Source organism: Choristoneura fumiferana, chromosome 10 (assembly GCF_025370935.1).
Source record: "Choristoneura fumiferana chromosome 10, NRCan_CFum_1, whole genome shotgun sequence".
Classification (NCBI taxonomy): domain Eukaryota; kingdom Metazoa; phylum Arthropoda; class Insecta; order Lepidoptera; family Tortricidae; genus Choristoneura; species Choristoneura fumiferana.
In genome coordinates, this window is record NC_133481.1 from 3905206 (window position 1) to 3927555 (window position 22350).

The 22350-nt window shown below is 42.6% G+C and overlaps 1 protein-coding gene across 2 annotated transcripts in view; it reads right to left on the bottom strand.

Annotated features, from left to right (window-relative positions):
• Nucleotides 1-1430: 1430 nt before the first annotated feature.
• Nucleotides 1431-22350, bottom strand: part of LOC141431863 (signal-induced proliferation-associated 1-like protein 2) — a 29055-nt gene continuing 8135 nt past the window's right edge. Inside the window, exons 5-15 of one of the 2 annotated variants that reach the window (XM_074093141.1) lie at nucleotides 21975-22110; nucleotides 20945-21057; nucleotides 19767-19899; nucleotides 18945-19109; nucleotides 18320-18489; nucleotides 17278-17440; nucleotides 14971-15089; nucleotides 13787-13993; nucleotides 12996-13094; nucleotides 12489-12617; nucleotides 1431-12032 (exon numbers count right to left, since the gene is read on the bottom strand). In XM_074093141.1, the coding sequence (XP_073949242.1) occupies nucleotides 11922-12032; nucleotides 12489-12617; nucleotides 12996-13094; nucleotides 13787-13993; nucleotides 14971-15089; nucleotides 17278-17440; nucleotides 18320-18489; nucleotides 18945-19109; nucleotides 19767-19899; nucleotides 20945-21057; nucleotides 21975-22110 (1545 nt within the window). In that variant the 3' untranslated portion in view covers nucleotides 1431-11921. Of the gene's footprint in view, nucleotides 12033-12488; nucleotides 12618-12995; nucleotides 13095-13786; nucleotides 13994-14970; nucleotides 15090-16859; nucleotides 17441-18319; nucleotides 18490-18944; nucleotides 19110-19766; nucleotides 19900-20944; nucleotides 21070-21974; nucleotides 22111-22350 lie in introns of those variants that run through there. The other variant, XM_074093140.1, reaches the window with a different exon arrangement.

A 22350-nucleotide genomic window follows, 5' to 3' on the forward strand; every position in this document is an offset into this window, starting at 1 on the left:
AGCAGAGTGTAAAACTCGAGCATTAAAGCCATTTTCCTCGCGACGCGTCTAACCACCCTCGCCGTACCGGCTCGGCCGGTGGCTATATGAACGTCTCGCGTAAAATGGCTTGTTTTATGCTCTTGTTGTACAATCAACTTTAAAGCATTCTTTTTGCTGACAGTATAGTGTTGGGAGTTAGGGGGGGTCATGTGTCCCCTGTGACCCGCCTTCGGACCGCTCCTGAGCTTGACAAAGATTTTAATGTAACGTAATGTAAATTATTTATTGTGCAAACATAAAAAAACAAACAAACATTTAACAAACAGTGAGATACATGTACAAAGGCGAACTAATCCCTTCTAGACTTCTTCTCTTCTTAAGAAGGAGATGGAAGAAATACTCGACCTTTCAAAAAGCTCTTGCTAATACACTGTAAGTAAATATAAGAGAAATAAGCCAGTTGTATGATTTATTTTTAGTGTAGACGTAAAAAATAATTTATAACATCAAATTAAAACTAAATAAGAATAATCGGAAGCAGGAGAAAACTTATCATAATAGTAATCGATAGACTGAACAAAATCGTCTACTTGGAAAAACCCACAGATAAGATAATAGTCAAACTGTAACGTATTTAATTGAAATTAGGCTTCAGTCGTATTCAATTATTTTATAAGTTATCTAGCATCATGTTTGTAAATAAATTAAGTTCATTTCCGAGAAGTTACCTATTTCAAAGTAAACATAAATAAATAACAAATACACTAAATCTCGTTTCACGGTTCAATGATTAGATTGGTAGAATATAACGCTAAAAAAAAATACAAACATTGGAACATAGAACCTCCTCCTTTTTTGAAGTCGGTTAAAAATAATTTTGGCATCATAAAATAAATGGTCATTAAAGTTCGAACTCTGGTCCTTGGAAATAGTTTAAAAAGTTAAGTCGGAAATAGTTTCTATAAATTAACAGAGCCGTCTGTCGAAGTTAACAGAATTCAAGAAAAACACGGCGCAAGGTAAACGTACGTGTGCTCGTCACTGTCCCAATAGTTGGCACCTTTAATCGTATGTCATTAGCAATAGAGATGAGATGACAGCAGGGTGTAGTCTATTATAGTCCATTGGGCAATGGGCATCAGCCTGTCGAGCTCTCGGACGTATACCTTATACGTTCCATTTTTTATTCCGTATAATTTAAAGGGCATGTGCGAAATTACATTTGAAATTTACCACGAGCTTTACGGTGAAGGAAAACATCGTGAGGAAACCTGCACACACCTGCGAAGTAATTCAATGGTACGTGTGAAGTTCCCAATCCGCGCTGGGCCCGCGTGGGAACCACGGCCCAAGCCCTCTCATTCTGAGAGGAGGCCTGTGCCCAGCAGTGGGACGTAAATAGGCTGGTATGAAGAATATAAAGGGCTTATTGTAATAAAAGTCTATAGTCACATGAAAATAATGATGTATTTCTTGAATTTTATGCACAAGAAAGAGCACACGACTGAGGTAAGAAAAAATTTACGATTATACATACGAGTACAATACAGTCCTTTGGTACCTTAATTAAATTGGAATGTGACGGTTAGACAGATCGCCAGGTTTCTACAGTCCGTAGACAGCTGCACTAAGGCCGATGCCGATCAAACTGGTCGAGCCGTTGTGAGATAGAAATACACTACTGGAACAGCTGGGCTACTACGAAACTCGAAGTTCGTGTCGTGCGGTCCCTCTGACACTTACACTATTTAATACGAGAGCGAGAGGGACGGTCAGATACTAACTTCGAGTTTCGTAGTAGCCCTGCAGGCCCTGTACAGTCACCATCAGATATTTCGGAGTGGCCAAGGTGATCAAAAATACCGAAACATGAACTATTATGATACTTAAATAATTAAAGGGCGGACGATGGATGCAATATGGCGACGAAAGCATAAGATGGATAAGACTTTCATTAAACTTCGATTAATATTTTTGTGTAAAAATTTATAGAAATTTGAGTTGATACTTAATCTTCCTAATAATGGTGAAGTATCACTTTACAAATACGTACCACTTGTATCTGTAGATGTAAAGAGATAATTTTCCCCTACACAAGTGGATAGTGAACTATAAAAGGAATGCACTGAAATTATGCAGTATAGAAAAAAAATACGATTATTTACTTTAAAAATAAAATTTTCCAACTATTTTTCAACCATGTTCTCTTTTTTAAACCAATTGTAGTCATATCCACATTACGTATATTGTTCGACATGATTTTGACGTAAATTGCATCCGTCGTCCGCCCACTGTTAATAATATAGTGCATGTGCCGATATTTTTGACCACTTAGGCCGCTACGAAATATCTGATGGGGACTGTACTACGAAGTGCAAACTTTTAACTTCGTATCTTGCCGTCCCGCTAACGGTAATATTTCTTAATACGAGAGTGAAAGGGACGGTAGTAGCAACCCCGCAGATGCCGTATCGTCTAACGCGCTGACGTTCGCGATCGCATTTGCTATCTCTTTCTCTCGCCTTGTATCGTGTGATAGCAAGATGTGGAGAAAACGATTGTTATTTCAAGTGCGTTGGACAATAAGGTCTCTGGATTATGGATTGTTAGAGCCACTTGGTAGGATCAAAACGTATGCAACGTAATTTCTAATATCTGGTTGATATTTCCAACAAAATGTAACATACACACACACAAGTATCATGACTTCATGATAAAACCATTAGCTCTTATAATGCTTTTTTGGATCTTACAATAGTGGCAATCTCGGGCCTGTTTCACGACTTTATGATGAAGTTCAAGTACTTTAGACTAGCCGTTACCCGCGACTCCGCGGGAGCTATGCAATTTTCAGGGATAAAAAGTTTCCTTTGTCCTTCTCCGGGATTCGAACTATCTGTAAGCCGAATTTCATTTAAATCGGTTTAGTGGTTTAGGCGTGATGAAGTAACAAACAAACGGACTTACAAACTTTAGCATTTATAATATTAGTAGGATATCTGCGACGCCATCTCTGTGTATCCGAAAAAAAAACCAAAGACGACATTACGGATATTTATCACATAATATAATAGGATCTTATCAGACAGTCGTAAAACGGGCCCATAATCTCTGAACGATGCTTACACTAGGTCCACTATACCAGTTTGCTCGAATCGGCGCTAGTGCGATACAATATAGCTCAAAACTATGGCTGAGTTACTTTGGTAATTAATACAAAGAATCTTAAACATAAGTAAAGCAAGAATTGAATTAGAATAAATTACGCTTACACGAGTGGTGGGAAGGATTCTCATAATCCATTACATTGTACAAACGGAGTAAGTCAATATTGTATCTTACGATTAAGTTACTAAACGTTTTGTAAAATTATCTAATTAAAAAATTATGTATCAAAAACATTAAAAACTTGCTTATATAAAACTTTTCCAGAAATTGTTTTAATAGGAATAAAAATAGAACAGGGTTAACCTGCGGTGGATTTTAATGTTAATTGTACATATACTGTATGTTTGTACGTTGGTACGTGTACTTTAACCTTTTCAACACAAAGAACGAGTACCTATACCTTGTTAGAATTAGGTTTTAAGGGTAAAATTATTATGAACTGTATTCAGATACGATGTAAAACAAAAGTTTTGCCTTTTTATTTAGATTTTCCTTTAACTGGTTGAAAAGGTTAACTTTACAGGAACCGTCAGGGAGATGAACGATGTAAGACTTGCGTACAGTCAGTTTTAACCTCGTAAGGCCCAACGTCCTACATTTAGGACATCCGTCAAAGTCGACTGATTGACATTTATTTTCAAATTCTAATGGTCAATATTTTATGTGGGCCTTACGAGTCTAACTGAGCAATTCAATGAATGAGGAATTTTGAATATAACATGTATCACGGTATAGATGTAGTGAAAAAAGTTTTTACACAGACCAAGTAAAATTTTTATTAATCTTTATGTCAATGTCATAAAGACCGACACCGGAAAAACTTTGCTCACTTTAACTATATAAAGTTATACGCAACAGGGACATAAACATGGGTTATAACTGATTTATAAAACTCTGAAGCTATTTGCATAATTATATAACTTCAGTAACCAATGTAAAATTCACAACAAAATCAAATTCACAAAACTAATACGAAAAAATAAATAAAAAAATAAATCAACTGAAAGAATATATCCTAGGCACTGATTAAGAGACTTATCCAATAGAATATTATACCTGTCAACTTCTTTAACAACTACATAATGCGTCTAGAAGGCCTATACTAATAAAGCTTTCATTGTATGATGATTAAACCTAATTTTATATTTATTTACATATCAATAAAATACCGTAAACAACTAATAATTGAGATAATACGCCCGAAATCAAGGTAACAGACATATGGTGTAACAATAACACAAGTTTAGTCAATGTGATGATTTGATGATAACGTCGCACAACTAAATCCACTTTAGGTAGTATATTATTACCAAAAGTTAAGAGTTATTCGGTCGGTACATTACGCAGCAGTACGGTTGCATAATCAACTAGAAACCCATAATTGGTATGGTATTCAAATGATACTAAACGCTTCTTTATTTCGCCAGAGCAAGGATTAAACTACAGAGCTCTTTGCAATCAATTCTCAAATCTTACGTCTTTGTCGGAGCAATCAGTAAAAAAAAAAACATAAAACGGGCAGAAACAAACAAGAGGAAATAGTTATTTGTGTCACAAGGGAGCAAAATGGTGTATTTACGGCGAGGGCGTACATTGAATCCAGAATGTAGCGAAGGATTCTACAATAGAATCCTGAGCGTAGCGAGGGATTCTAAAGTAGAATCCTGAGCGTAATGAGGGATTCAAGTGTTAACGCCCAAGATGAAAATAATTTTGCTCCCGAGTCGCTCATACAACTTTTCACACCGAGCATTAAGAAACTTGAAAAAAATAAATTCTATATATTATTAAAGAACAACCAGCATAGAAAATGGCGTGGCTTTCCTATTATCAACTTCAAGAAATGGCATTTGCAATAAAACACTTAGAAAAGCCTTGAACAGAAAAGTTGCACTTTGCTCCCTCTCGTCAGGGAGGAAAAGTTACTTTTCTGAAGGAGAGGTGTGAAAAGTATATTTAAGTATTGTAACTTACGATACGATTATTATTTATCAGATCATTGTTTTTATATCTCCTTTAAGTCGCGTAAATATTGTTAGCTACGTCTTTTATTTTGAGTGCAATGGCGGGGCTACTGTATTGTGCAAGTGTATTGATTCTTACAATATATTTGGCAGGTTTATATTAAATCTTATTCTAGTTTGGGCCGGGGTTGATTTGTGAACTAGATATTGGTGAGAGTAAGTCATAATATGCCTGATCTGTCTCTAGTTCAATCAAGATTTTCTGTAAGTATTTATGTATGTTAATCCATTTATTTCTCTTTGCATGTCAAGAGAAAGATGAAAGTTCTCTATTTGAGACAATCACTCGCTGCACTTGGATTAGCTTAGAGATAAAGAGCCTAAATTCAAGCCTGATGATGTTATGTTTAGATAGTACCTATGGAACGATGGCACAACAACATTGCCAAAGCAGTCGCCTCCCGATGACAATGTTTAGCAAACAAAGTGGCCCAAACTCTTGCTAGTCAGCGCAAACGGAGGTTGACATCCATAACATTCTTAGGGTGACGGAAAGTGATGAAACATCACTCGCCACCAATAACTGGCCACAAACAACTCCAAGACCCGCCGGTCATGGACGAATTGCGATGCAGTGTCACAATAATTACGATAAATAAAAAATAAATAATCTCAGGACACTAAAACAATGCCGCATCACAATGTTGAGGCACGACCGGCATCTAACCTTACATTAATTGGTGTTCACCTTACAATTTTGGATATCCTTAAAACTAATCGTATCATCTATAGATAAAGTAATCAATCGTTCTGGTAAATTCATAAAAGCTATCACTATAAGAACAGTAACGTATTTATTTTGATTACAGGGTTAAACAATTTGCTTTATGTAGTGGCATAATAATAAAATAATCGAGCGTTTATAAACGGTTTTATTGAGATGTCTTTGAAACGCATGACGGAAATCAAAGACGATATTTACTATTTTTTTAAATAACAGGTGGAATTCAGAGCAAAGGGCTTTAAGCGTAAATGGGGCTGCAAAAGAGCGGTAAATAGTTATTTGTGTCACAAGGGAGCAAAATGGTGTATTTACGGCGAGGGCGTACATTGAATCCAGAATATAGCGAAGGATTCTACAATAGAATCCTGAGCGTAGCAAGGGATTCTACAGTAGAATCCTGAGCGTAATGAGGGATTCAAGTGTTAACGCCCAAGATGAAAATAATTTTGCTCCCGAGTGGCTCATACAACTTTTCACACCGAGCATTAAGAAACTTGAAAAAAAAATCTAAATATCATTAAAGAACAACCAGCATAGAAAATGGCGTGGTTTTACAATTATCAACTTCAAAAAATAAATAAAACACTTAGAAAAGCCTTGAACAGAAAAGTTGCACTTTGCTCCCTCTCGTCAGGGAGGAAAAGTTACTTTTCTGAAGGAGAGGTGTGAAAAGGTTATTTCATCACACTTGCTCGTAAACAGTGTCGTTACATGCAGGCTACCTTGGTTGCAACCCCCCCAAATAAAACCCTCGACCTTAATGTGCTTGTCATGAAACCCGTGGTCGGTAAATGAGTCATTGCCCGTATTAATTTTCTTGTAATGAAGCCCAAGGTCGGTAAATGAGTTTGTTACTGCACGGTGTGCTGCAGCGCCTGCAGGAGCGCGGCGCGCGCACGTCGGGCACATGGTGTTGGGGGCCAAGAGCGCAGTCAGCGGTATCGGCAATTTTTGAAAAAATATTAGTTTTTCTTTTACAAATATACAATTTTACTCGCAAATGTGATGAAAAACATTGTATGTCGCACGGGCGGTACTAGAATTACGAACATCGACTCATTAAAGCCCTCAGTCTTCGACTTCGGGCTTCTAATAGACTCTCGTTCGTAATTCCTTATTTACCGCCCTTAAGACACAATGTACTATTGTAGGAACAAACTGATACTGCCGCGGCATTGTTGAATTACTGCATCGCTTTGTTTGTTCAAGCTGTCTGTTATGTGTATACAGAACCTTGTGCTATTGCTAATGCTATGGCGTCACTGACAAGGGGTCACAGACGCCGGAGTCACTTTGCTCTGAATCCCACCATAAGGTTAGTTTTTTACTATGTGAATAATGCAAGTAATTTCAATTCATCGGATTTAATTAATGAAGGTAATCTTTTATTCAACAGTATCTTAGGAGCGCTATTATCTCAAGCAGGCACACATAATTTCAGTGTGGGGGCTTCATTGAATGAAATATATTATTATATTCATTTATTTACTATTTAGAATCCAAACACACAACACAGCGCATACATTTTTATAGGAATTGGTGGGTGGGACTTTTCTGCCAAATAACTGCAGCTTTATAACATAAATCCTTCACAACAGCAACACCGAATAAACTATTAAAGTAAAATCTTCATTTGTCAACAGATCGAACGTGCGCCATATTCCCGCTTGTCAAAGATCGTCATTTTCTAACCGAGTCAATCAGAAAAGGAAGCCAGTGACAAGCAAAAACAGATCCCGCAAGTTACTCCCTCCGATAATAATTAACGCCATCACAACTATCCAGCTATCAGAACGACTAGCACATTAAAACCTCTTTACTAAACATAGGCCTCGTGAGCCGAGACAATGAATGCCTCGCTTGCACTCGTTAATATAAACAAGAGATCAATGCTTTGACGAATTTGATGTCCCAAAAAGTCTGCACATACGATATGGAATCCACCAGTAGCGTAGTTACTTTAATAAGAGAAATATTGATATTAAAGCAAATGACGCTCGCTGTTTTGAACTGAACTGAACTGGTTTAGAGTCGTGTTTAATCATGGGCGGATCCCTAACCACGTAGTTATTTATATTGCGTTATTGAAATTTATTGACAATCGATAGTTTTATGAAATGAATTGCCAAAATATGTTTTAACGGCAACCATAGTTGTAAAGATCACATGAGAGGCAATTTTGCATGAGAAGTAAAGAGGTTTGCTCGACTTTATGCGTAGACTTATTCGGAACGTTTACACGCATACAGAGCGCGATGCTAGCCGTTCGGAGCGCGAAAACAAACGCTTCGTCGGAAGCACAAAAAAGGCACGAAATTCATAAGATATAGCGTTCTATATAGGTACCGCATTATATTTAAGCCTAATGAGTAACTCGTTATCATAGCAGACCTGTCACTAGGCGATATCATGTCCATTTTAACGTTCTCCTTATATTTACAAAATGAGCGTATATTAGTCTTTTTTAGTAAATATTGTGAGATGGTTTTTAATGACTTAAAACCGCCATAACCCCTCATATCGTCACTACTTAAAAAAAAACTCGTAGCTCAAAATAGATAATTTTTCTGAGTGAACTTTATAGACATTACATCACGGTTCAATTTTGTTGACATATTGATTTTAGCTACGAGATTTTTTCAAAGTAGTGACGATATTCCGTTTTCTAGATTTTTTTTTACCGAACAACGGCAAAACAAAACCCTCCAGACACTGGTAAAATTGTCCTCTGATTGTGATGGACGAGCCATACACTAAATTCTTTTTATGTTTAGAACTCTCTAACCAACAATTTTGTAACGGTTTAAACTTTAAATTTTACTTTTTTTACTCATAACTAGTCAAATTACGAATTCGTGATCTTTTGAACTGTCCAGTTCATTGGGCATATCTATCCATTCATTTAAGCCTGTCTACACCACACGGTATAGGAAATATCGCGCAAATTGCGTTAGAATGCTCAGCTATTGATGTATTAGCGTTCAATCATATAAATCATCGTACAGTCGGTTCCCTTCCTTTACATAAGTATCCACTCTTCAATGCAATAGTATGGAAAAGTGGATTATGTTAGAGAACAGACCATATTGCATCACGTATGATATTCCTCGCTATGTCTAAATGACACTATATTTCGTAACAAAGTCTCGACGTTCAGAAGAGCTTATCACTTCTAGAAAAAGCGTACCTATAATAAAACTGCGCCTTTATTTAGCCGTCTTATTTCTATTGGATTACATACTCAGATAAAGTGTTCTCAAACACAAATAACGATAATCCGTGGTTATTTGATACATTTGATTGATCTGGAATTAGACCGCGTCACGAACGAAGGTATTAACTGACGTCATCTACTTGGACGAGTAAATTGCTTATCGCGATATAGGTAAGCACCTAAGTCTTATATCAGCGCTGCAGGCGTTTAACACCTCAGCATAATGCTGAGTCAGCGGCCGTTTCACTTTTGCGAGGACACACAAAATCATATATTTTAATTTTTGTATTTCTTTTTTTTTTTTTTGTTTTATTTGTGTTTGCTGTTGTTGTTTTTTAGTTTGGTTGTATTTGTGTGTCTTTGTGAATGTGAATAAATGTCTTCTATTCTATTCTATTCTATTATGTGTTAGGATGTGATTCACTTGCGACAGGGCGATTGATTAGTCGTTGAGCGAGCGTTACCCATTGTGTTGTCTAATACTACTTTTTTCTAATAATCGTGTCTTACTACATTTACGTTTTATTTGTTAAATTCTTGATTTATTTTAAAAGGTAAAGTAAAAAGTACTACAGCACCCAAATTAACGGCACTTTCTAAATTTTGGGACACAATTCAATCTTATTTTTTAATTTATTGGAATGTATGACACGGCCAGCATTCGTTTTCAGTTCTACGCGCTCCAAAAAGAATCGCTTTTAATGTTGACATCAATGTAAAAGTGTACTTAATTATTTTAGTTGAATCCGGTTAAACTATAATCAGATACGAAACAGATAACCAATTAGGCAACATACTAAGTACATAATTAAATAGATTACTGTCGCCGCACTTCCTTTGCAACTTTGGTCAGACGAGAATGTTCAAGAAACTAATTGAGAGTGAGTTGCCTTGCATTGCCGTGGTTGATCCATCATCGATTACTCGATAGCCACGCGGCTCTGCGTCAATTGCATGTTTCATTTACCCAATGCAAGAGCCGAACTATACCTACATAAAGAAATATCATGGGAGAATTGAGAGCAATCGACCTAACCTCTCAAAAAAAAACACGATATAGTATACAGTCAATGATTAGAGAAAAAAAATTGTCACGAATTTTTGTTTTCTTTCAATTTAGTAATTTTTCGAAAAATCTACATATTTGTCTCTTTCTAAAACGCTTTTCTCTATGCAGTTTGTGTGGCGCAACATGCATATATGTGATGTCACATGAGTAAAGGTAGTTTAATAATTGTTTTTTCGTTCCGTAACACGCATTGACAAGCTTTGATTCACTATTCATTAAAAATTAGACAAATACCGAATTCCGTCAATGTCCTCAAGCCGAATGAAGGCGCTCCACTGACGTGCCGTGTGTTTAATTGGGTATTATAAAAATATTAATTCTAAATATTTACTTTGCGTTGTATACGAATCAATAAATCTGTGTCTAATATACTGAAGCACCCAAAAAGCTTGTCCTTTTTGTTAAATATTAGGTACAATTATGTACCGATCGTTTATGTACCTTCTATCAAGTTACGAGTCGATGCACCGTCAGCACTTAGTATTGTATGTAAATACATTCAAATAATCATATATTGCTAAAGAATATTGTACAATGTTAAATGTCTGATGGATGACTATTAGGCCCTTAAAACGTGTATTACACGCCTGTGCACGACAGCAAACAATGGCTTTAGGCTCGTGATGTTGTGTAGACTATCGAGTCCGAAATCAAGGCAGTCTTTAAACTATCAAGGGCCCTTGGGCACTTTACGGTAATAAAGCCAAGATTTATCCAAACATTTGTTAAAAAAGTTATCGAAAATAAATTATAAAAAGTCACAAGGCATTTGTCAGTAAACTCTGCAGCGTTGTATGATTTTAAACGATCAAATAATAAATAGATGCAGAACTTTGGGGCTAATAGGGCATGAGTTCCAGCAACACACATTGTTATGTGTGATTTCTTCACAAAACAATCAATACGCTTTTTCGAAAACGATTTTGCAGTATTTAACATTCAATTGAATTGGTTTTTTTTTTACAGCAACGATAACAACACTTGCTAGACTATGTTGGAATACCGTGAGCACCATATTCCCTACACTTTTACAGGCACCGATGTGGAGCTATAAGCTATTCTTATTAACTTTATTCCCGATAAATATGTTGTCGAACAGCATGCACACTTATTAAAGTCAACGCTGACAGTGGCCTTTTTAACACTGTCTGATAAGTTCTTGATATTTTACGAGACTGATATCTGTGATGCCGTCCTGTTCATTTCGTTCGAATAAACAGAGATCTCATCGCAGATTTCTATCACATTTAATATCGAGAAATTATTAGATAGTTATGAAACAAGACCTTACATGGGTAGTAGCAATATGCTAAAGGTCAACTTTTGTGCAATAGTAAAACTTATAACGCGTTACTTTTCGAAGTTTTCGAAAGAAGAAATTATAATAGCGGTCGTAAACATGTTCAATGAAATTGACCAAATGTCGACATTGCTTGAAGTCACGCACTGTTTTATAACCCTCATGCCACCGGCATAAGTAGATATTTTTTCATTAAAGCTGATGTCATTACCTCCACAGCTTCCACTCAGTGCTAAACCACTCGGCACTGTAAGTATATTTCGCAATAGGACGGTGTCAGGTGGTGTGTAACTGTAACACCAGGCAGGTCACTGTTTGTCGACGGTGCGTTTGAGCCACTGCATAAAATGGAGCAGTTCACAATATACCCCGTACTCGTCGCTGTAAGTATATTTCGCAGTAGGACGGTGTCAGGTGGTGTATATGTAATACCAGGCAGGTCACTGTTTGTCGACGGTGCGTTTGAGCCACTGCGTGAAGTGCCGCAGCTGCCACACGGCGCGCGCGCTCTCCTCGCGCAGGCGCGCGTTGTGTCGCCGCAGACGACGCACCTGTTGGAGTTTGTCGCGTTTTAACATGCTGGTAGTATTATGCGTATCGTACACACCGAGACGCAACGTGGCACGTTTCATACTCCATTCATTATTAATACTTTTTTGAATCGGGCATCAGGCGTTACTTTGCGGAGGTCACTCTATTTGTCGGAGTTGACACAACGCAACATTATTTTTTTATGAAAAAACTATGCCATTAAAATCTCCCAAATTGGCAAAAGAGGGAGATTTGCATCTTCAGTTGTCCTTGCCAGCGCAACTGTGCCAAATAAATGCCAACTAAACTTGGTAAACGGCTAAAGAAAAACTAAGTCTTTTAGGTAAAAATAGTTTTGGTGTTACGTAACGTTTTAGTAGGGTGGAGAGGGGGGGTACAGAAAAACGTTTTGGCGCGTTACATGAGGGGGAGGGAGGGTCAAAAATGTTACGTAACACTTGGAACGCCCCCCTTACCTCCTCCTCGAGCTGGTGCTGGGTCCGCTGCGCGGTGTTCCGTTCAGCCTCGAGCGCGGCCACGCGCGCCGCCAGCCCGCAGCCGCACGCCGGCGCCGCGCCTGCCATAGCCGGAGCCGCCTCTGATGTCTGCACAACAAACTTATTTGAAGATTGTTTTTAAGCACTGAATACTAGTCGCAAATCGTGTAGGTAGTGCCACCAGAGTTGCGGTCAAGTACACAAGAACATGTCATGTAATGACAGCGAGACTTTGACATTCACTCATTCATTTCATTCATTCTCTTTTTATGCAATCAGTTCTACATGTAGGTGTGTGTGTAATCTAATCATTCACTTCAAACTCTCGTGGCACTGCCTATAGCGTGCGAGGTACTCGAATATTTCCGAATGTCAGGCGAGTACTTTCCCGGCCACAATTTACGGGTGCAATAACTCTAGTACAGAAAGTGAAAGCCAATAGTGGGCTGTGGGGATAGTGTTGGGTAAAGTTAGTGGGTGACTGACCGGCGGCTCCGTCCAGGACTCGTAGGCGGGCGGCTCGGGCGGCGGCTCGGGCGCCGGCTCGCCCGCCTCGATGCTGGGGTATTGGTGCTCCTCGCAAATCTGAATCAAGACAAGCATACATCACAGCTGTGTGGATTACATATTTTCATTATAGAGCAAGAGCCTGCGACACGGCCGGTGGCTCTCTGGTATGTAGCACGTACTAAAGTGTATAAAACTTATTACGTTTATAAGTATTCTGGCAAATAAAATAATTCGGTACTACTCAAAAAAATGAAGACTGAAGACAGTCATAATCATCATGTCACATCCACTGCTGGACATAGGCCTCCCCCAAGGCTCTCCACTCAGACCGGTCTTGTGCTTTTCGGATCCACCGCGATCCAGCGATCTTAACCAGGTCGTCGCTCCATCTTGTTGGAGGCCTACTGACAGCTCGTCTCCCGGTCTGCGGACGCCATTCGAGAACCTTTTGACCCCATCGGCCATCAGTCCTGCGAGAAACTTCAGTTTCGCAATTCTTCAAGAAGACAGTACCGATGGTAAATCTAGCTTGATCAAAAACCTTGACTTTTCCTTCCGTTGTGCTTATTAACGTGGGATGGCAATGACGTAAATGACCTACCGACCAGTCAAAATGCTCGAATCCGATCAGGGTGTTTAATTGTCAATTCGACTACAAAGCAAAATTATAAAAAAAATATCTATGCGGCAAAATGCCTAAACAGTAAATCGTCACTCAGCTTCACTTTAGGCTCTATAAAAATCCATTTAAAGAATGCCAGGTATACCTGTAGCATGGCCCTAGTGGCGGTGTGTACCAGCGTGGCCCAATCGAGCGCGGAGGCGTCGGGCAGCGGCAGCGGGCCGGGCGCGGCGGGCCCGGGCGGCGCGGGCGGCCCCGGCCCCGGCACCGGCCCCGGCCCCGCCACCGGCCCCGCCGCGCCGGACCGCGAGCCCTCGCCCAGCTCCGCGTCCATCAGGCGCATCAGCTCATCCTGGAGAATCACCACCGTTACAGTTTGGCGAATCTAGATTACGGTCGTCAAGTATCTAGAGTAGGATCCAGTTCATCTTGGAGATAGTACTGCCGTTTCAGAAACTGGAGAAGCAACTTTACGGTCTTAAGTCAGGTCGATTCACAAGAGCTGTCACGAATAACATGTGTGCCCCCTGTTATGCATTTATTATTATTAGTACCTGGGCGACCGAGCTTTGTTCGAGCTAAATAAAACTCCATAATAAGCGTTTTCCCAGAGATAAGAAAAAGCTAGATCGATTTGTCATCCCCGAAAACACTTACATACCAAATTTCATCGAAACCGTTAGAGCCGTTTCCGAGATCCCCGATATATATACATTCGTACCGTTAATAAACATTTGCTCGTTTTTAAAGAATATAAAAGTCTATTAAGATTGGTTTTTTGGAATCTTTTTGTATTTCTATTTCAATTCCAAATTTTTACTTTTACGGTCATCCCGTAAAACCGAAATTGAAAATACAAACTGAAATATAGATGCACAGAAAAAACAGAAAAATAAGACCATCACTGGGAATCGAACCCAGGTCCTCGGTAATCCGTACCGCGTGCTATACCGCTACACCACTGATGGTCAACGGTACCGACACGAATTTCCCTATGCACCTCATATCTCAGCTTGTGTTTCTTACTTAGTCACTTAAGCAGAGACGCTAGCGACATGTAGCGGTATAGCACGCGGTACGGATTACCGAGGACCTGGGTTCGATTCCCAGTGATGGTCTTATTTTTCTGTTTTTTCTGTGCATCTATATTTCAGTTTGTATTTTCAATAAAAGTCTATCACAAATAATTATTGCATTATACACATTAACTTATATATTAAGAACAGTTCCAGCAGAAAAAAACTGACAAAATGGAACGTTGCCAGCTCAGCAGGTATAAACGCTCTTAAATGGTATACAAAGTTCAGCATTTCTATTAGTATATCTGACCGTGAGCGAGCTGGTGTGCCGCTTGTGTCGCGGGTGCCGTGGCGAGGCGTCGTGCGAGCGGCGCCGCGCGTCCGGCGGGGACGCCGGCGGCGAGCGCCGCGCGCTGCGACCCGACCCGCCTGCAACAACATACCGTCCATGTAACACTACACTTTACCTAGCTTAGCTCGCGAGAACTATTACAAACAGGAAGAAAAAAAAAATAACCTCATAAAAACATCACAATGAGGGCTATCGTTTTTTGTCTCACTAGATGGCGCACTGTTGCGTGAGGTTTTTAAGTGTGGCTTTCAGAGTTTGTTATTACGGGCGTTAAAACAAAGTTTAGATTAAAATCATATTTAAAACACCTTAAAACCGTACCATAAAAATATCCAGCAACCACAGTGTTGCTTAGTCCCGTTTTGTTCGGAAAAAAACGGAGGACAAAAGTTTCCGAAAGACAAAACTGTCTCAAAACACAAACATTCATTGCCCCGTAACGCATAATTGCCATAATTAATTTCTGGTTATGCAAAATATTCACAAAATCTTCTTATTATAAATTAACCAGCGTAGCTCACCCAAAAACTATGAGATTTGACATTTCGGAGACCTCACGCTACACTAGCGCCTCTAGCGGCGAATTCATTCGCGATAGCCCTCATTATCACAACAATAGAACAAAGACAAGACATACATGACGTTAAATAGGTTCCCACTCATCATAATGCATTGCATGCATGCATAATTCTGTAGCAATTTTGGAAAAATTAAAGAGTGTCTGACCAGTGACGTGAGGTTGGATAAGCACTCGTTGCCCGCGATGGCATATAAGTTACTAGTGCGCAAGTATCAAACAATGCTGTGTGTGGACCGGTGCTGTATCCGGAGCTGTCGGAGTGCGGCGGCGAGTGCCTGCGCTGGTAGCCACTACCACTTAGTATACAAACACTCGCTGCCATAAGTCACCAGCGAGCAAGTAGTAGATACAATACTGTAAAATCCAATTTAGATGTGCAAGAAAAATCGTGCAAGCTGTATTACATTGCGAGGCCGTAAAGCGAACGAGATTGAAGCGATCAATCGAGCGCCGCAATGTATTACGACTTGCACGATTTTTCTTGCAAGCCTAAATAAACGGCCGGGCGCTGCCCGTCGCCGCGCGCCGTCTGGCAGCTGCAGGCTGTAAAGTGTGTGTACCGGTGCCGTATCCGGAGCTGTCAGAGCGCGGCGGGGAGTGCCCCCGCTCGTAGGCGCGCCGCGGGCGGCCGGGGCGCTGCCCGTCGCCGCGCGCCGTCTGGCAGCTGCACTGTTAGTGTGTGTACCGGTGCCGTATCCGGAGCTGTCAGAGCGCGGCGGGGAGTGCCCCCGCTCGTAGGCGCGCCGCGGGCGGCCGGGGCGCTGCCCGTCGCCGCGCGCCGTCTGGCAGCTGCACTGTTAGTGTGTGTACCGGTGCCGTATCCGGAGCTGTCAGAGCGCGGCGGGGAGTGCCCCCGCTCGTAGGCGCGCCGCGGGCGGCCGGGGCGCTGCCCGTCGCCGCGCGCCGTCTGGCAGCTGCACTGTAAGTGTGTGTACCGGTGCCGTATCCGGAGCTGTCAGAGCGCGGCGGGGAGTGCCCCCGCTCGTAGGCGCGCCGCGGGCGGCCGGGGCGCTGCCCGTCGCCGCGCGCCGTCTGGCAGCTGCACTGTTAGTGTGTGTACCGGTGCCGTATCCGGAGCTGTCAGAGCGCGGCGGGGAGTGCCCCCGCTCGTAGGCGCGCCGCGGGCGGCCGGGGCGCTGCCCGTCGCCGCGCGCCGTCTGGCAGCTGCACTGTTAGTGTGTGTACCGGTGCCGTATCCGGAGCTGTCAGAGCGCGGCGGGGAGTGCCCCCGCTCGTAGGCGCGCCGCGGGCGGCCGGGGCGCTGCCCGTCGCCGCGCGCCGTCTGGCAGCTGCACTGTTAGTGTGTGTACCGGTGCCGTATCCGGAGCTGTCAGAGCGCGGCGGGGAGTGCCCCCGCTCGTAGGCGCGCCGCGGGCGGCCGGGGCGCTGCCCGTCGCCGCGCGCCGTCTGGCAGCTGCACTGTAAGTGTGTGTACCGGTGCCGTATCCGGAGCTGTCAGAGCGCGGCGGGGAGTGCCCCCGCTCGTAGGCGCGCCGCGGGCGGCCGGGGCGCTGCCCGTCGCCGCGCGCCGTCTGGCAGCTGCACTGTAAGTGTGTGTACCGGTGCCGTATCCGGAGCTGTCAGAGCGCGGCGGGGAGTGCCCCCGCTCGTAGGCGCGCCGCGGGCGGCCGGGGCGCTGCCCGTCGCCGCGCGCCGTCTGGCAGCTGCACTGTAAGTGTGTGTACCGGTGCCGTATCCGGAGCTGTCAGAGCGCGGCGGGGAGTGCCCCCGCTCGTAGGCGCGCCGCGGGCGGCCGGGGCGCTGCCCGTCGCCGCGTGCCGGCGGCGCCAGCTCCTCGCCCGCCGTCTCGCAACTGCACTTGTAGCTTGACGCGAACGTCACTGTCACCTGGCATATAAACAATCCACATTTCAGAAGCGAAAAAAGTTAATTAAGCTACGTTAAAAAAGCTATAGTAAAACCTCGATTATTCAAACCAGGAAGGATACATAAAAATTCAGTCCCAATTAATTCTGATAATCGATCAGTTCTACTTTATTTCTAAGGGCCGCCACCAGCGGCGTGCTGTTTCAACATAGCAGTGACCCGTCTCGCGCAGCGCTGAAACGAGCACGCTGCGCCCGCGTCAAGCCGTGCCGAAGCCGCTTGCGTCGAATCGCAGTGCGTACTGAGCCTTAGGGTGTGTTCACACAGCGGCCGTTCGATTCACGTATGCGGTCATACTGTCTACGGTACCGAAGTTCACATAGCGTTTCTCATCTCAAGTCTCGAAATCCTGATTACCTCGATACCAATTAAGTTTCCCTCAATGCGTTTTGCGTTGCAATTTTATTTTTATAAACATCTAAATAATAATAAATAATCTATTGGTTTATCTCATAATATTGGTCGATCTTCAATAGCGCAATCGTAATAAGAAATCCGAACACGAGATTTACGATCTGATATGAATGAACGATTTTCGACTAATACATTAAATAAAATTACATGTATTAGTGATCACACGCATACGGGCACTAACCTAACCAACAAAAAGTTGGAAAACCCCCGACATTGTCAATTCAAAGTTCAATATCTCAAAAATGGCTGAACCGATTTTGATGAAAAAATAATCATCATCGCTAAAAAATCCGCTTTCAAATAAAAAAAATCGGTCAACCCGTTTAAGAGCTACGGTGCCACAGACAGACACACATAGCGGTCAAACTTATAACACCCCTCTTTTTGCGTCGGGGGTTGAAATATAACCGTGATAGGGAGACTAACCGTGACCGGATCGGAGGTCTTGAGCAGATCGACGAGCTGGTCGTGTGGCAGCGCGACGACGGCGGCGCGGCACACCTCGAGCAGCCGCGCGCCGGACCGGATGCCGGCGCCGGCCGCGCACCCGCCGCCCTCCACCGCCACCACCAGACCGTCCGGCTGCACGTGGAAACCTGGCCACGTTGATGGTGTTCATTAATGCAGCCGGCACTTCCGTAGGTTTACAGATATAAAGCGCAATGTATTTCCATCGGGAAAAGTCGAATCTCCAAAGGGACTCAAAAGGAATATGACGGCACCCGAAGTATCAATCAATTATTGTATTAAATGAGTGACATTTTCATATCCATTAATAAGGAACTTTATTATTTAATGTCAAACCCCCGAGTACACTGAGATGTTATAACCCCTACGATCAAACAGAGAATTATAGTTTAAACAAAAATCCGACTGTCTTAAAAAACTGTACAAAAAATCCTACTATTTTGTCTACTAAAGTTGCAGTTTTCTAACACTGATAGTCTTTGAGCAAAGCCACGGGACGGACGGACAGATAGACATGACGAAACTATAAGGGTTCAGTTTTTGCCATTTTGGATACGGATCCCTAAAAAGTGAGGTAGTGTACCGAGCTGACTGGCGGCGCCGCGCTCCAGCGTGACCTCGGGCAGCGCGTGCGCGAGCGGCGGCGCGACGCCCGCGAGCCGCCGCAGCGCGCCCGCCGCGTGCCGCAGCCGCACCGACTCGCCGCGGTGATAGAACACGCGCGTCCACCCGCCGCTCACCACCCAACCTGCAAACAGCATCACAGTTTAAAATAATATCATCATTATCATCTCAGCCGTAGGACGTCCACTGTTGGACATAGGCCTCCCCCATAGACTTCTAGTTGCTTCCACCGCGAACCCGCGGCTATAACCAAGTCATCCGTCCATCTCGTTGGTGGACGTCCTACGCTGAGCTTGCCGATCCGTGGTCTCACTCGCGAACTTATCGGCCCCAACGACCATCCGTTCTCCGTGCTATATTGAAAAGCGTCGTATGATACACGGTTGGCAAGGTTTTACAAAATCGTAACGATGAAAACCCTCGCCTTACGGCTCGGGTTTATCACTCGTCAACTCATTTGTAACACCTTACTTGCCAACCTCGTATCACAAATAACTATATTACCGGATGGATGTCAGCAAGTAGATGGCGGCTGGCTAGTTAACAGAAAACGGGCGATACTTCCGGTAGCGTCTACTACACCAATACACTGGCGTTGATGACCGCCTTTCTTACGCCGGACCGGTGTCCGTCGCGCCGCCATACAACACCGCAAGTCCGACAAAAAAACGGTCCGATGTCCGGTGAAACCAACGGACGTCTACAAGCGGCCTGAGGGTTCCGTTTTTTCTTGAGGTACGAAACCCTAAACACTGAAGTTCAGCACAGGTGGTCGACTCACCAAGTAACGAGCTGGTAGGCAGCACGAGTATGATCTGCCGCGTGGTGTCTTCAACCAGCACGATGGTGTCGGGGGATATGCCCAGCATGCATTCCAGCACCGCGCCGCCCGCGCCTTCGTCCTGCACTTGGACCTGCAATGAAACAAACAAACCTTAGCTTTCACGTTACGATAAAAAAATTACAGAGTAGCAATACATTGCCGGCCTTGAATAAACCAACACATCGTAGCTAGTTTTGTAGCCCCGCAGTCTATAGTTATTCGAATGAATTTACTCGTATTGTGAAAATCCGGCTTTCAGCCGTGTTGTCTTATTCTCAGAGCGTTGATATCAGTGCAATCGGTCTGACGTAGGATAGGGCAATTTAAAAGGCAGGTAAATTTTAAACATTTTACTACAGCCGTTTTGGGGCATGCAGGCAGGCCACTAATTAAATATGGGGTTCGGTTGAAACGTAAAAAACGTGAATGTCATTGACAGCAAAAAACAATTATTTTCGTGTTAGCAAAAACAAAATAAGCCATAAACGTGATACGCTAAGCGATAAACTACCACATTTACGGGCGGGGTTGAAGCATAATCCATTCCTGTGTTTTAAGAAAATCTAAGAATAATGTCCACAAACTTAAACCAATTGCAATTCTGCGACCACACTGATTGAGATTTTAGAGATATTCAATTTTCGTAACATGCGGGAATCGGAGGTTCAAAAAGCGTTAGCTTATATCTTTATTAAAATAGTATTCTGGGTTGTTTTTCAACTATTAGATCGCCTTACCAAGATACCTTTTAAGTATTACATAAGCAAAATTTTACAAATTTTTGCCTCTTTCATCATCTCTTCTTTGGCGATTTTTTTTTTTTTAATTTGACTGGATGGTAAACGAGCAAGTGGGTCTCCTGATGGTAAGAGATCACCACCGCCCATAAACATTTGCAACACCATGGGTATTGCAGATGCGTTGCCAACCTAGAGGCCTAAGATGTGATACCTCAAGTGCCAGTAATTTACTCTCCACGCCGAAACACAACAGTGCAAGCACTGCAGCTTCACGGCAGGATTGGCGAGCAAGATGGTGGTAGCAATCCGGGCGGACCATGCACAAGGTCCTACCACCTGCTGTTTAAGAAAAATTTTCAATGGAAAAATGTCTATAGCTTTTTGAATACGACTTACATGGAAGCACATAGCGCCGCCGACTTGTACGTCGTTGGCGGAAGTATAGTGGCGCGGCAGCACGGCGCCGCCCGAGTTGCTGCCACTCTTCATCAGGAGGGAAGAGAATATCGCTGCAACAAAGTCTACAAATTCAAACGAAAGTATTTGAGTCATGGAATCTGTTATCAAAGTAAATATGAGTCATTAGAGTCATATACTTATAAAAAGTAAGTGGCAAAGTGGTGTGGAAACAAGGATTTAAATTTGACAAAGCTTTCTGCTCACTCGATAACTCTCTATTACTCTCTTTTCATGATAATTATTAACATTCAACGTAAGGCACTTGTCTCACCGCCGACGATGAGAGAGAAGCGAGCAGAGCGAGTAACTAGACACGAGTGGGCGAGCAGTGAAAAGCGAGTGTTCGAGCACGACTGGCGATTACTCGCTCCACTCGCTCGAGCCGGGCGGCCGCCAAGCTAACAGCGCTGAGCGAGTATCGCTGAGCTAGTTTTATAGCTCAGCGAGTTTTATAGCTCTTGTCGCTGCGACAAAAGATGTAAGAGCGCGTTCTCGCCGGCAGTGTGAACCGCCAGCGATCAACTATTAATATATATGTCTCTTTTACTCACACGGGATCTTATATCTTTTGTTCGTTTCTTGAGCGAGAAAATAGTCGATAGCCAATCGTTTCCTCGCCGGCGGTGAGACAACTGCCTAAGGTTTCATAGGTTGTACGTTGCATAGTGTAGTAACAATAACCACATAATATACTGACCCCTCAAATGTATGCAGAATCGGTAATTTTGTATGAAGGGTGGGCCAAATTTTGTGCCGCTGAGTATATCAACTTCCATTTAGAAATGAATTCATAAGTGATCCAATCATCTAAGGCAATGTACAGTCGAATAAACTAAATCATGTACCAGGGTGGAACCTTTCCGCAGGAACACAGGCGCATTCGCACCAGATAGCAAGCCCTTACAGTCGCAATCAAACGAACACACAAATCTCCTTTTAGTAATATTAGTAAGAAGTCAATACATACAAAACTTTTGTCCAGTTTCGAGCGTCGTGGCCGTCACGTGGTTTTTCGCCAAGTCCTTCAAGTACTCCTGTCGTGTCCGCGTCGCCATCGTACTGAATTTTGGAGACTGGATCGCAGCGTTCTCGCCGTTAATTACCTAAAACAATAAAGTAAGAATTCATTATGGAACCATGTTTGAAATAATTTCTTATATCTTAGTATAAGTGATGAAGAATTGATATGGAAAATATTTAACAACTATTTATTATTACACGGTACATGTTGATAGTAAATAATCGATTGATTCAGGCGTTACTTTTCGGAGGTCCATAACAATTCACAGCATTTTTTAAATCGTAGCCCCTTGATACAATTAAGTTGATTTAGAAATGAAAAA